We start from the raw sequence: 15,672 nt of genomic DNA on the forward strand, positions 1-15,672 counted from the left end.
AAAAAAATCTAAGTGGCATTGCATTAACTTACCACTCAGTTTGGTTTTAATGCCCATTGCTGTTCTTCTTGGTCTACTCAGTCCAGTTTCATTCTCAGCAAACACTCTGAACTCATACTCTGTTGCTTCCATGAGTCCACCTATGGTAAACTGCCTGTCCTTTGAACGTTCTTTATTGCACTTTTTCCAGGCACTTTCACCTGCTTGCCTGAATTCAATCCAGTACCCAAGGATCTCTTTTCCACCATCAGATTCAGGACGCAACCAGTGAATGGTTATGCTGTCCTTGGTTATAGAGATAATATCAAACTCACCAGGCTGCCCTGGTTTATCTGTTGAACACAAAGAATAAGTTAAGGATGCAAACAAAAAGAACATTATATATATATATGGGGGGGGGGGGTGTACATACCAAATGGATCTTTGCAAACAACTGACTCGGACACAGGACCAGGCTCACTTTGACCAATATCGTTTTGAGCAACCACACGGAACTGGTACTCTGCATCTGGGATTAGGCCAGTGAGAGTATACATTGTTGTTGTGATATGAGTCTTATTATGACGCACCCACTTTTCAGTGGAAATCTCTCTTCTTTCAACATAGTATCCAGTGACACGAGAGCCTCCATCATCCTTTGGTCTTGACCAGGACAGACCAATCGTTGTCTTTGTAACATCCATAATTTCTGGAGGGAAACTAGGAGGTTCTGGTGGACCTTGAAAAGCAAGCAACAAAATAATATTCATGCAATTATTTAAAAATAATTATTGTAAAACTATAAAAAATACAAATGATAAAATGCTTACAAAGAGGTGTCTTTGGTGTGACAGATTCATCAGATTTGAGAGATTTGCTAATGCCGAACTGGTTCTCTGCTGTGATCTTGAAGTGATATTCAACATTTTCCTTCAGTCCCTTCACCACAAGTGATGTATCAACCACACGTGAGTCCACAGTGTACCAAGCTGCTTTAGGTACTTCACGCCTCTCCACAATGTAACCAAATATATCAGAGCCACCATCATCTGATGGGGGTCTCCAGCTTACTCTGACTGAACGTGCCTGAATATCATCAAATTCAAGAGGACCCTCAGGTGGATCTGGGCGACCTATAACTTTTACTTTAATATAGACAGCCTTCCTTCCACATTTATTTTCCAACACAAGATCGTAGGTACCGGTGTCATCTCTATGGGCTTCCTTGATTACAAGCTCAGTACGTTCTTCACTGGTTGCAATCATAGCTCTGTGAGAAATGTCACGACCTTCTTTTGTCCACTTGCATGTTGGTAAGGGTTTGCCTTTGATGGGCACTGATAGCCTGATGACGCCACCTTGTCTGACAACATAGCCTTCCTGGTAGATTTTTTCCAGCTCATAGTCAGGGTATTCTGAAAAGAAAATACATTTGTTGCATAACAAACAGATAATGCAATGTATACGACATACTAATATAAGTTTACATTCTTATTCTCGGGATTTAGAATTTTTCTCTGAATTTTAGCTTACCAAGCATTTCTGTAACTTTTACCACTCCTGGAATCTCAGCTGGCTCACCAGCTCCACCAGCATTGCAAGCCATAACACGGAACTTGTATTCAGCTCCTTGGGGCATATGTGTCAAAGTGTATTCACAAATCTTTGTTGGGGTTGTATTGCATTTTGTCCATTCAACCTGGTCAACTTTTTGCATCTCAATGAGATAACCAGTTACAGCAGCACCTCCCTCCTCTTCTGGAGGAGACCAAGCAAGAGAAACTGATGTTCTTGTGGTATCTGTAACTCTCGGATTTAGTGGAATACCAGGAGGCTCTGTTAAAAGAAAAAGAAAGAAAATCACAACCACATGTTTAGTCTACTAACAAAACAGTTCCTTCTATAAAATTTTTATAAATTTGTACATTTTTACTCCTTTGTACGTACCAATAGGATCCATTGCAATAGTTGGTTTAGAATTTGCACTTGGTTTTCCAGTGCCTCTAGAGTTTATAGCTGTCACTCTATACTCATATTCAAGACCCTCGATAAGTCCTGTGGCTCTGTATCTTGTCATAGTCACTGGATTCTTATTGATGCTAAGCCACCTGTCAGATCCAGCCTCTTTGCGTTCAATAATATAGCCAGCAATAGTAGAACCACCATTATCCTCGGGTGGTGTCCAAGTAAGAGTCATGCCATCATGAGACACATCAAGTATTTCAGGTGTGCTGGGTGCTCCAGGTACAGCTTTAAAAAGAGGATTGATAACAATTTTATTTGAATTTGAATATTTGAATATTTTAAAGGTAAATTTGAATAAATGAAAATAGAAAGCATTTGGATTATGAAAAAAAAAACATACTTTTGACACTCTTGCACTCAACGACCTCAGATTGCAAGAACCCGCCGATACCAAAGCGATTTGTTGCTGCAACACGGAATACATATTCAGTTCCCTCCACAAGTCTTGTAAATTTGAACACGGGTCTTGTGACCGATTCAGAAACAGACATCCATCCTGGTCGATGTGCGTCACGTTGCTCAACAATGTAGCCACTGACATTTGCACCTCCGTCTTTTTGTGGTGGTTCCCAGCTGCATGTCACAGATGTGGCATCAACCTCTTCAATTTTCATAGGCCCAACAGGTACTCCAGGTTTATCTTGAGAAGAAATACATATAAAAAATAATTTAGTTTTCACCAAAATAGACAAACCGTTTCTACATTTTTTGTGTTAGCAAGTATTTTACAGTACTTTAAAAATACTCGTAAATGTATCTGTCAGTATTTCAAACTATTATATTTAATTTGCCAAAATCACACAAGTGGCTATTTTACAGCTGTCACATCCATAACGGAAATGTGTCACATCCATAACGACACTTTTTCTTCATAAATGCAAAAATCTCAAATAAAATAAAATCAATCATTTTAATTTTATAGTGAGCCGACTCATACCTGTTTGATGAGCATTGTTTCTTTTGGGTTGTGCAGTTTAACTGTCAGAATTCCTAAATAATCTGTTGTCGACTATAAATTCGCAAACTTTTTTTGTCATATCCATAACGCATGTTTATTTTTCTAATTTAAAATATAAAACATGTTTACATATTGATATTTTTCTGCTCCCATAACTCTGTGGTGAGCTATTTTGGAAAATATAAACAGAAATTTCAATATAATGTCAACATATACTTTCTGTGTGAAATTATGTTTTGAGTTTTTACCGCAAATGTCACATCCATAACGCTGGAATTGCTCATATATTTATATATATATATATATATATATATATATATATATATATATATATATATATAATAAAAAACATAGCTTATAGCTGTGGACCTATAAAACTGGGATAAAAAAATAAAATGTTTCTTACCAAGAATGATAACTCTGATGACCTCCGTTGCTGTTCCGGACACATTTTTCACATTAAGAGTGTAGTCACCAGTATCATCAATTGTGGTTTCACGGACTGTCAGTTTGGTGAATTTCGCAGTTGTTTCAATCTTAATGCGGTCAAGCTTGTCTTTCATTTTAACTCCACCAAATGACCATGAACAGACTGGTGCAGGTCTTCCTTTAATGGGAATGTTGAGCACAATTGGCTTACCAGCTGGCACATTGACAATCTTTTGTGGGATACCAGTCAAGTCAATCTTTGGCATTTCTGTAATGACAATAGAAATACTCATATTCAAACATTCAAACAAGCAACACATTATGTGAAACTTTCATTTTGACTTTCTTGTGTCATTTAAGTTTCTAATACCTTACCTCTCTGTTCTTGAATTGTTACAGGTGTCATGAGATCTCTGGGCTCACTGACACCTCTGCTATTTTCAGCTCTGATTCTGAAGAGATATTGCTCATTTTCAGTCAGTGAGACAATTGTGTGTTGCAGCACAGATGATTTCACATGTGCAACATTCATCCATCGATCAGTTCCAGTTTTGCAAGCTTCAATGACAAAGCCTGAAAGTCTGCTACCACCATCATGAAGTGGTTTTTCCCATCCAAGAATGACAGTAGACTTTGTTGTATCAATGAGATATAGATCTTGAGGAACAGATGGAACTTCACAAACCAGTACTGGTTCAGGTGTTTCACAAGGTTCTCCGACACCATATATATTCTCAGGCAACACTCTAAAGAAGTACTGTGTTCCCTCTTCTAGTCCAGTGATTCTGTATAATGTCTTTTTGCACTCTGTTGTCACTGTTTTGTAAGATTTCATTGAAGCTTCACGCTTCTCAATTATGTAGTTGTTGATGTGAGCACCACCATCAATAGTAGGCACATCCCATGTGATGACAACTGACTCTTTAGTGTAATCTTTAACATTTACTGCACCACATGGTCCAGGAGTATCTACAGGAGACAAGAATACATTAAAATTATATTTCGAATACAGTAATGTTAAGAATACAGTATTCATTATTAATAGTACTCAATTACTTACCATAAATCTTGACGAGAATGGTAATAGTTTTCTTGCCAGAGGGATTTTCTGCCTCAATTGTGTATTTTCCAGCATCATAGCGATGTACCTTCTCCACTATTAATGATGTAGAGTTTTCTGTGGTATCTATGAAACCACGGGACTGTAGGTCAATTCCAGTCTTTCTCCAGGTTATAACTGGTGCAGGTCTTCCAGATACAGTTACATTAAGACGTAAAGTGTTGCCAGCTCTGATGCAAACAGTCTTCTTAAGTTCATCAGGTAGCTCAATATCAGGGATTTCTGAGAACATAGCAATAAAAAATTATGCAGAATTTCTATATGCAAAAAATAGTGTTTAGGAGCAAGAATTAGCTTGATGATGGCTTTTAACCATGTGGATCCATATATAAGAACTTACCAACTCTTTCAGAAGGTGCAGTTTCCATACTGCCTTCACTGAATTCCCCAGTACCCATAGCATTGACAGCAGCCACTCTAAAGCTGTATTTTTTATTACTTGCCAGACCAGTTACTGTGTACTGAGTACTGGTCAATGTCTTCTGTGTGGCTCTATACCACTGCTCTGTTCCCTCCTCCAGAATCTCAACAATATAGCCTGTGACATCAGATCCACCATCATACATTGGTCGGGTCCATGTCATACTAATACTGTGCTTTGTGGTATCTGTAATACGAGGAACTGATGGTGGTGCTGGGGTATCTGTAAAATAAAATGGCAGGTTATTAGCATGTTTCCAAAATATCTAAGCCTTTAAATATTTGAAACCACGCTGGTCAGTTTTACTCACATGTTGGGTCTTTACAGTGAGCATACTGAGATGCGTCACTTGGAGCACTGGTGCCAGCAGCATTGACGGCTGAAACGCGGAACTGATAATCACTACCCTCAAGGAGACCAGTGATTTTCAGGCGTGTATCATAAATGGTGTAGGTTTTGTTTACTCTTGTCCATCTAACACTGCTCTTCTCACGTTTATCCACAAGGTAGTTTTTGATTTCACTTCCACCATCATTCTCTGGCTTAAACCACTCAATAATAACGTGTTCTTTTCCAATAGCAGTAATATCTGGAGTTCCCGGAGGTGTTGGAACAGCTATAATTTAAATTATAAACAAATATTAATACTTAGATTTTAAAATTCTAGATTATTAACAGAAATGTTAATAATAATATTATAATAATAATTTTATAATTTTATATGTTATAATAATTTTAACCATACTTACTGTATGCATTTCTTGCAATAACTGGTTCAGACTCCAGGGGTACACCAGGCCCATATTTATTTACACCTCTGACACGGAAAATGTACTCATTGTTCTTGATCAGTTTTGTGCTGACACAAGACAGAGTCTTGCATTCAGTTTCCATAATGACCCAGTTGAGTCTGCTTGTCTCGCGTCTTTCAACAATATAGTGACTGACATGATCTCCACCATCCTCTAAAGGAATCTTCCAGGAAACTGTGCATTTCTCGTCTGTGACCCTGCTGATTGTTATTGTACCCGCAGGTGGACCAGGTGTATCTTAAACAAAAAATATATTATCATGAAATATGCAGTAAAAATTTATTTTTTAATAAAACACTATGAAGACTGTTATTTATTATGTTCTTACCAAGTACTTTAACATTGACAGCAGATGTTTTGATTCCACTTGCATTCTTTACAGTAAGGATGTATCTTCCAGTATCGTTTCTGTCACATGATTTAATGATTGCCATCGCTCTTGTGCTTGTGTATGTCAGAGAGTATTTCTCTCCAGGATCCAGCTCCTTGTCGCCCTTAGCCCAAAAGACTTTAGGTTCTGGTTTTCCACCAACAGCAGCATCAAGAACAAGGTCTGATCCAGCTCTAATGGAGATTGTCTCACCCACAAGTTTACTGTCCAGCTCGGCCTTTGGTGGTGCTGCAATTAATTAATAAAATGTATTAATAAATATTCGTATCAGCACATATTTATGTTGTACACAACTGTAAATATTAAGAAATCCCATCTTACTATATTCATCTTTGCATGTTATAAGTCCTGATGATGCAGATGGCATACTGTGAACTCCAGCACCATTTCTGGCAATAACACGGAATTCATACTGCTCTCCCTCGACGAGCGATGTAACAGTGAAGAAGTTTTCTGTGATTGTGGTGTAGTTGCACTTCAACCAGCGAGCTTCTTCGTCATCACTGGATGCCTTGCGTTCAACCACATATCCAACAATCTTGCTGCCACCATCATTAAATGGCACAGACCATCTAATAGACACTGAGGTCTTGGTTACATCATAAACTTCTGGTGTGCCAGGTGGATCTAAAATGCACATAAAAGCACTGGATAAATATTAAGCCACAAACAAATATATAAATTATAGGAGAAAGTAAAACAAAAACTTACCAACTGGATTTAGAGCCAATACTGGTCTTGATGGTTCACTTGCTTTACTCAAACCAGCAATATTCATTGCATATACTCTGAACTGATACTCAAGACCCTCAATAAGGGTGGAGACCTTGTAATGGCACTCAACACAAGGAATCTTGTTCTCCCTCACCCAAAGAATGGTATTACGCTCTTTCTTTTCAATCCAGTATCCAGTTACTTGGCTTCCACCATCATGATATGGCACATCCCAACGAATAGAAATTGCATTAGCACACACAGAAACTACATCAGGACGAGTTGGTGGGCTTGGTGAGACTGAAAACACATTAGAAATGTTACATGTATTAGAATAAAAACAAGAGAATAATAAAAAAAAATCAGTTAAAAGTCAGCTAATATTATATCATGCTAAATACTCACTGAATGGATGTTCAGCAACAATAGCTTGAGATTCAATGGACTTGCTAACACCAAACTTGTTCTCAGCAGAGACTCTGAAAGTGTACTCCATGTACTTGGTGAGATGAGTTACTTTGATGGTGGTCCGTTTCACACTTGAATTCACAACCTGCCATGTTGTGGAGCCAGACTCACGTTTCTCAACAATATAGTTGGTTATGTCTGTTCCACCATCATCACTAGGTTCTCCCCAAGTCAACACACAGGATTCTGATGATACTCCTGAAATTTCAACAGGTCCAGTTGGTGGGGTTGGTCTACCAATGACAATAACCGTAACAGTGAATGTCTTTGATCCAGCTGCATTTTCAAGCGTGAGATAATACTTTCCACTGTCGCCCCTCTTGGCATCCTTAACCAGCAGAGTGGTTCTGTCTTTAGAGATCTTAATCGAGACTCTGTCTGTTTCTTTAAGTTTCATTTCTTCAAGCTTCCATGTTACCTTGGGGGCTGGTCTGCCACTTATTGGAATATCAATGGCAAAAGAATTTCCAGTTTTGCAAGTAATGAGTTGTTTATCTATACTACTCAGATCTGCGGTTGGCTCTATACGTGGCTCCTTTATAATGACAGAGGCTAGTGCATCTCGTGGTTGACTTATGCCAGCATCATTCTGAGCCTTTACACGGAACTCATATTCAGTGTTCTCAACCAGGCCTTCAAGAACCATTTTCAGAGATTTAGTTTGACCTCCAAAAACCCAGTTAGCAGAGCCCTTCTTTCTAGTCTCAACAATGTATCCAGTAATTCGGCTTCCGCCATCATGCTCAGGTTTCATCCACACTAGGCTAGCTGTTGTGGATGTTGTATCAATGACATCCAGTCGCTTGGGAGATGCAGGCTCTTCTGTGGCTATAATAGGCTCTGTCATTTCATATGGCTCACCTTTGCCGTATTGATTTTCAGCTGTAACTCTAAAAAAGTATGCCACACCAATATCAAGGTTGATGACTCGCAGGATTTGACGTGTGCACCTTTCACTGACCTCCTGCCAACTTAATCGACTTGCCTCTCGCTTTTCAACAATGTAGTGATGAACACGTGCCCCTCCATCATTTGATGGTGCATCCCACATAAGTGTCAGAGCACCCCTTGTCACATCCTTGAATGAAAGAGGTCCTGGAGGTCCAGGTGTGTCCAACACTTTGACTGTTAGTGTAATGGTTTTACGGCCACTGTTGTTTTCAAGAGAGAGTGTATATTTGCCAGCATCATATCTAGTGCAATTTTCAATTGTCAAGGTGCTGAATGTATCGGTTGTATTTATATCCACCATTACACCAAGATCTCCATCTGCCTTTGTCCATGTGGCAAGTGGAACTGGTTTTCCACGGAAAGGAATATGAAGTTTGACAGTTCCACCATTCTTTACAATATGTGTTTGCTTGAAGTCTGCATCTATATCAATTTCTGGCGAGGTCAGTCTGTCAACTGCTTGTACTATATGTGGAGTCTCAGAGAATTCTCCCTTGCCAGCACCATTGACAGCACAAACACGGAATTTATATTCTTCACCTGATTCTAACTCTGTTACTCTGTAATGTGTCTGGATGCACGTCTGATTGTTGACTCGGTGCCATTCCTCAAGGCTTGCCTTGCACATCTCTATAATGTAACCAATGATTTCCAAACCACCGTCAAACACTGGTTTGGTCCATGCCAGGGTAACAGACGTCTTGGTGGAATCAATGACCTTCACCAAAGTTGGTGCACTGGGTGCACTTGTTGGCTCTCTGCACTTGAACAATCTGGATATACCACTTGCAGGTCCAATTCCAGCACCATTTTCAGCCATAACACGGAATTCATATTCATTCCCTTCTGTAAGGTTTGTTACTCTGTGCCTAAGCTCAGTTATTGGTCTTTTAGCTGAAACCTTCACCCATCTTAAACTCTTCTTTTCCCGTCTTTCAAGGATGTATTGTTTAATTTCATTTCCACCATCATGTCTTGGTCTTGTCCAGCACAGAGTAATACTGTTTCCTGTCACATGAGTACAGTCAGGTGTTCCAGGTGCATCTGGCACAGCTGTGAGATATAAAAATGTGTTAAAGAAAAGAACAATCAATACTAAATAAGCAAAGAACTAGATCAAGAACAACTTTACTTACTGTACTGCATCTGAGCAATGATTGGATCAGACTCTAGTGGCTTGCCAACTCCAAATTTATTGACAGCGGATACACGGAACTGATATTCATTTCCTTTAATCAGTTTTGTGGCATTGAAGGAGCAGGCTTCACACTTGGATGTTACAAGTGCCCATGAAATTCTGGAAGTCTCACGCTTCTCAATCACATAATTACTGATGGCTGCACAGCCATCATTTTCAGGTGGGCTCCACCAAAGAGTTGCTTTCTCTGCAGAAATATTTGTAAAGCGAAGTGGGCCTTCGGGTGGTCCAGGAGTATCTGAAGAACACAGAATACATATAAGCAATGAAAAAGATGAAGACCTTTCTTTGTAATTTTTATAAATCCAAACTTTTTTCAGACCATACCTTGTACTCTAACAAGAACATCCACTTTTGTTGTGCCGGAACTGTTCTTGGCCTCAACTGTGTAGATACCACGATGGTTACGGTCAGCATCTCTGATGAACAGTGAGCTTGATCCAATAACAGTTGTGATGTCAACAAGCATTTTGTCAACTTCCTTTCCATCTTTATACCAAGTAACTTGAGGTACAGGACGTCCACTTATACTGCAGCTGAGTTTAATATTTTCTCCTGCCTTGATGGTGAGGGATTTCTCAGCTTCAAATTCAATCTGAGGGATGACTAAAAAGAAATTAAAAGTTATTTATTTATTACTAAATAACTCCTTTGGGAAAATTCGCACTTATTAGAATATGTTTAATTCTTAACAATCAGAACATTCACAACTTTTAGCAGTCCTTTACATTATACAGAACTGAACTAAACTGAAATTCAACTGTGAAAACTGGACAGAAGCAGTTTCAATTTACTAGAACTTCATCTATGTTAAGCCGCTTTGACAAAATCTACATTGATGAATTGCAATAAAAATGTTGATCAATATGCACTCGATGCCTTTGCCAGTACATACCACTTTCATCCTTGGTCATGATGTAGCCAGAGGACTGGGATGGTGGACTAACTGTTCCAACAGCATTTCTGGCAATTACCCTGAATTCGAAGCGATCTCCAGCAGCAAGGCCTGTTACTGTAAACTGACATTCGCTAACATCAATGAAATTGCATCTCAACCAACGTGCTCTTCCTTGACGTCTTTCAACACTGTATGCTACAATCCTACTGCCTCCATCACGTTTTGGTGGTTCCCATTGAAGTGTTACAGAGTCTCTTGTAACATCAATGCAGTTAGGTGTGCCAGGAGGATCTAATAAGAGAAAAATGGCACAATTACAAACCTAAACATTGTAAAATATCATCACGGATTGATGTGACAATAAAAATTATTAAAACTTACCAACAGGAGAAATTGCCAGTTTGTGTTTGCTCTGTTCACTGACTGGACTCATTCCAGCATTGTTTTGTGCATACACTCTGAATGAATATTCCAGACCTTCAATAAGTCCAATGACTCTGTATTCTCTTCCAGAAATAACACTGGTATTCACTTTCATCCACAATAAGCTGTTCCTGTCTTTCTTCTCAAGGTGGTATCCAGTGATTGGAGAACCACCATCAAAACCTGGGGCATCCCACTGAACAGTCATGCCATCACTTGTAACATTGAATACTACAGGTTTTCCTGGTGGACCTGGTGGCTTATATTGGTGTTGAGCGACCACATCTGGTGAGGTTAGAGGATCACTTACTCCATATTTGTTCTCTGCACGCACCCTAAATTGGTATTCTGTACCCTTAACTAAATTTGGTATCTTGAATGTTGTCCTGACCACACTAGAGCAAACTATCTTCCATGCTGCTTGAGATGTCTCTCGCTTTTCTACACTGTAGCAGGTGATCTCTCCTCCGCCATCTTCTTGGGGTACATCCCATGAGATAATAATACTCTGGGCTTTAATTTCATCAAAACGGATTGGGCCTATGGGCTGAGATGGTGGCCCAAGTGTAATGACTTTGATGTCAAAGAAGTTCTTGACAAGTTTGTTATCAAGTACCAAGGTGTATTTTCCTGCATTTTCCTTTCTTGCATTTCTTACAATGAGACTTGCCTTGTTCTCTGTTTGCCTGAAACGAACTTGTTCACTTTCCTTGAGTATAACATCGTCTTTCATCCACTGAATAATTGGTTTGGGTTTACCTTTGTAGGGTAAGTCAATATTCACATTTTGTCCAATGCGAACACTTAATTCTCCATTAGGATAATCAATAAGGTTTGCCTCAGGAGGTATAAGGAATTCCTTTACAGTGATTGGCCCGATTTGAGAGAAGTCACTGCGACCCTTCTCATTTTTTGCAAAAACTCTAAAGTAAACTTCAGAAAGCTCTTTAAGTTCAGTTACTTCACACTGGCAACGTCTGCATGTGCCACCAGAGCTCCATGTTTCTTCATCCTTTGTTTTTTTCTCAATAATGTACTCATTAATGTGACTTCCACCATCATGATCTGGCTTTGTCCATGCCAGTGATACAGATGTATTAGTTGAGTCCACCAGTACAAGATCTTTTATAGCACCAGGCATCTCTGTTGCTCTCACAGGCTGCTCAGTCTCACAAGGATCGCCAACACCATATTCATTTTCAGCAGAAACACGGAAGAAATAAGAAATTTCTTCAGACAGTCCATCAACTTTATAGGTTGTATTGGCACATTCATTTGTCACAATAGTGAATGCCTTCATTTTAGCATCCTTCTTTTCAACAACGTAATTTGTGATTGGAGAGCCACCATCAATATAAGGTGGTTCCCAGCTTAGAGTAAGTTTACCTCTTGTCACATTCTTCACTATCAACCTGTTACAGGCAGATGGTGTGTCCAATACTTTAACAGAAACTGTGATGGTTTTTGGCTCCCCAACTCCATTTTCAATTTCAAGAAGATATTTGCCAGTGTCATCCCTTGTGACTTTTGGAATGATCAGTGTAGTTGAGTATTCTGTGTTTCTGATGGCATATCTTGCATCACCACTAATGTTTTTGTCTCCCTTTCGCCATGTAACATTTGGGGCAGGTCTACCCTTAAGAGGAATTACAATTTCAACATCTCTACCAGCCTTAGCTATGTACTGAGTTGACATTGAGATGTCAAGATCCACATCAGCTTCCTCTGTTAAATTGAAAAAGAAACATATTTGATTAGGCTATTGTAAGAAAAATCAGTAAAACATTTTATAATTTTGACCGTTAAAAAGTACAAACCCAGAATATCTTTGGCCTGCACTGGCTGCACAATCTCAATCGAACGTCCAGTTCCAACACAATTCACAGCAGAGACACGGTAGTAGTAGTAAACTCCAGGTTTTAAATGGGACACAACAAACTCAGTAGTTCTTACTTCTCCTTTAGAACTTATAGTGACCCATTCTGTCTCATCAGCTATTCTTTGTTCAATAACGTAGCTTGTGATTTCGCTCCCACCATCATAAACAGGCTTCACCCATCCAAGAGTAATTGATGTCTTTGTTGAATCAACAACTCTGAGCTTGGTAGGCTCACTTGGTGGATCTAAAACAGCAATTTATATGTTTATGATTGCATACATTATACTCATTTATATTCACATTCTTAAAAACAGTCTAGAGAAAAAAAAAACATACCAATTGGGTCATAAGCTTTGTAGAAGATGGAGACATCAGAATATGGACCTGCACCAGCTTTGTTGATTGCACAGACACGATACTGATATTCATTTCCTTCTGTGAGGTTGTGGACTTTTTGTCTGGTATCACGGATTGGATCTTTTATAACCTTGAACCACTGTAGACTTTTCTTCTCTCGTTTCTCTAAGTAATATCCATCAATGTCACTGCCACCATCCAAACTTGGTCTTTCCCACACCACAGTCATTGTTGACCTTGTAATCATGGTGACTTGAGGTTTAGAAGGCTGACTAGGATGAACTGTGAAAAGAAAAAAAAAATACATTAAATCACAATAGATAACAAATGTAATAATAAATAAATAAATAAACAGTAAAAAAAAAACTTCTTACCAAAGGAATTCTGTGCAATTACTGGTCTAGATTCCAAAGGATCACCAACTCCATGTTTGTTTACGCCACGAACACGGAAGATGTATTCATTGCCCTTAATTAGCCTTGGGACTGTGACAATGCAGTCTTGTAATTTTTCTGAGATTATGGACCACATAATTCTGCTTGTCTCACGTTTCTCCACAATGTAGTGGGTGACCATTGCGCCACCTTCATCAGCTGGAGGATCCCACATGATGGTCATAGTATCAGCTGTGATTTTCTTAAACTGTATCTCTCCAGCAGGGGGTCCAGGTTTGTCTGAAAAAGTGAGCAAAAAGTCAGAGTAATTCAGATTAGGGCTTTTAAAGTTGATGCATCGAGGCATACAATTTATTAAATGTTTTATACATCCACTTTTTAATTAAATTAAAAACATGTTATTCAAAAAACAGAATTATTATTAGATGTGATGATAAATATGATGCAAGTTATGAAAAGTTATTTAGCAGTAAAAATTTAAACTTACCTTGAACAAGTACTCTAACCGCAGCATATGCAGAGCCTAAAGAGTTCTTGATCTTGAGTTCGTATGTTCCAGTATTCAGACGAGTGGCTTCCCTGACTGAAATGCATGTAAACTCAGTGGTGTTGGAAATAGAAATCTGTGCTCCAGACTCAAGTTCTTTTCCGTCCTTGTACCATTCAATTGTTGGTTGAGGTTTAGCAACAATACCAATTTTAAGCTGAACCGTAGCACCAGCTTTGTATTTCACAACATCGAGATATTCCTGAGGAAGATCAACCTCAGGGGCACCATAAGTGTCCACACATGTGACTGGTCCAACAATTTCAGATGGGTTACTGACTGAACCAACTGCATTTTTAGCCATGACTCGGAATTCATAAGATTCATTCTGAGTCAAGCCTGATACAGTAAACTTGGTGTCAGTAACATTTGTCAAATTAGCTTTTGACCATCTGCCTTTTGGACCATCTTTCATTTCAATTAAATATCCAGTAATTTTACTTCCACCATCATATGAAGGTTTCTGCCAGGCTAGACTAATAGAGTTCTTTGTGATATCAGTGACTCTAACACTGTTGGGAGGTTCTGTAAAGAAAAAAAAAATGGTTAAGAATAATTTGTATTTTATACATATACATATATATATATATATATATATATATATATATATATATATATATATATATAAACTAAAATTAATTATATAACAATATTAATTCAAATTAATATGCAAAAATACTTACCACAAGCATCGATTGCAAGCACAGGATCTGAGGACTTGCTAATTGGACCAATACCAGCAGCATTTTCAGCTGCAACCTTGAACTCGTAGATCAAACCAGCATTCACATTTGTTACTTTAAAGTGTGTAGCACGAATAACAGTTGTGTTAACTTTCTGCCAAAGAATACTGTTTCTGTCTTTCATTTGAAGGTGATATCCGAAGACATGGCTTCCACCATCTGAGGATGGCTCCTTCCAGTTTACAACGATACTTTCCTTTGTTACAGCTGACACCCATGGTTGTGAAGGTGCCACAGGAAGTGCTGAAACAAAATGGAGTAGTTTTTCATTAGTGCTTAATAGCCATGAATTTGTACTTGTCAGTTTGTATATGAAGATATATATTTTACTCACTGTATGGAAGACTGACTGTCACAGTTTGTGAATCAATGTGCTCACTGATGCCAAAGCGATTCTCAGCCTTGATTCTGAACTGGTACTCAACGCCAGTATTCAGCTTCATGATCTTGATTGTGCACCTTGCAACAGCAGATGAAACTTCTATCCAGTTGGCAGTAGTGGTCTCACGTTTGAGAACAATGTAGTTGGTGATTGGGCTTCCACCATCATATGCAGGAGGCAACCACTTCAGACTCACACTGTCCTCTGTGATATCACACATTTCAACAGGCCCAACCGCTGGACCTGGTCTATCAAGAACCACAACATTCACAAAAGATTTTGTGGTTCCATTAGAGTTAGAGGCTGTGATATCATATCTGCCTGCATCTGAAGCAACACTCTCACGCAAATAAATTATAAGGGAGTCAGTTGTCACATCAAAGTTGAATCTCATGGTAGACTTTAGAACCTGTCCATCTTTAGACAGGGAAACTTTTGGTAAAGGTTTACCAGTAAGGGGGATCTCAATCTTGAGATTTGAACCTGCCTTAACATAGGCAGTATTGTGTTGGAAGTCCTTCATATTAATTTCTGGCGCCTCTGTTGATTACAGAAAGCAACAGCATTAGATAATAATTCAAC

At 38.8% G+C, this 15,672-nt stretch overlaps 1 protein-coding gene across 1 annotated transcript in view; it reads right to left on the minus strand.

Moving 5' to 3' along the window:
- The window catches only part of ttn.2 (titin, tandem duplicate 2), a 179,207-nt gene that overhangs the window by 9,381 nt on the left and 154,154 nt on the right, over positions 1–15,672 (minus strand). The window contains exons 209-234 of the mRNA XM_087268376.1: positions 15,043–15,630; positions 14,649–14,951; positions 13,906–14,490; positions 13,398–13,697; positions 13,003–13,305; positions 12,605–12,910; positions 10,746–12,512; positions 10,362–10,655; positions 9,794–10,072; positions 9,405–9,704; positions 7,255–9,321; positions 6,847–7,149; positions 6,457–6,762; positions 6,073–6,363; positions 5,682–5,981; positions 5,243–5,548; positions 4,852–5,154; positions 4,452–4,733; positions 3,767–4,360; positions 3,369–3,659; positions 2,345–2,644; positions 1,927–2,229; positions 1,513–1,815; positions 810–1,394; positions 413–718; positions 33–332 (exon numbers count right to left, since the gene is read on the minus strand). Of these exons, the coding sequence (XP_087124502.1) occupies positions 33–332; positions 413–718; positions 810–1,394; positions 1,513–1,815; positions 1,927–2,229; positions 2,345–2,644; positions 3,369–3,659; positions 3,767–4,360; positions 4,452–4,733; positions 4,852–5,154; positions 5,243–5,548; positions 5,682–5,981; positions 6,073–6,363; positions 6,457–6,762; positions 6,847–7,149; positions 7,255–9,321; positions 9,405–9,704; positions 9,794–10,072; positions 10,362–10,655; positions 10,746–12,512; positions 12,605–12,910; positions 13,003–13,305; positions 13,398–13,697; positions 13,906–14,490; positions 14,649–14,951; positions 15,043–15,630 (12,165 nt within the window). The remainder of the gene's footprint in view (positions 1–32; positions 333–412; positions 719–809; positions 1,395–1,512; positions 1,816–1,926; positions 2,230–2,344; positions 2,645–3,368; positions 3,660–3,766; positions 4,361–4,451; positions 4,734–4,851; positions 5,155–5,242; positions 5,549–5,681; positions 5,982–6,072; positions 6,364–6,456; positions 6,763–6,846; positions 7,150–7,254; positions 9,322–9,404; positions 9,705–9,793; positions 10,073–10,361; positions 10,656–10,745; positions 12,513–12,604; positions 12,911–13,002; positions 13,306–13,397; positions 13,698–13,905; positions 14,491–14,648; positions 14,952–15,042; positions 15,631–15,672) is intronic.

Source organism: Danio rerio, chromosome 9, assembly GCF_052040795.2.
Source record: "Danio rerio strain M-AB ecotype USA chromosome 9, GRCz13ab, whole genome shotgun sequence".
NCBI lineage: Eukaryota > Metazoa > Chordata > Actinopteri > Cypriniformes > Danionidae > Danio > Danio rerio.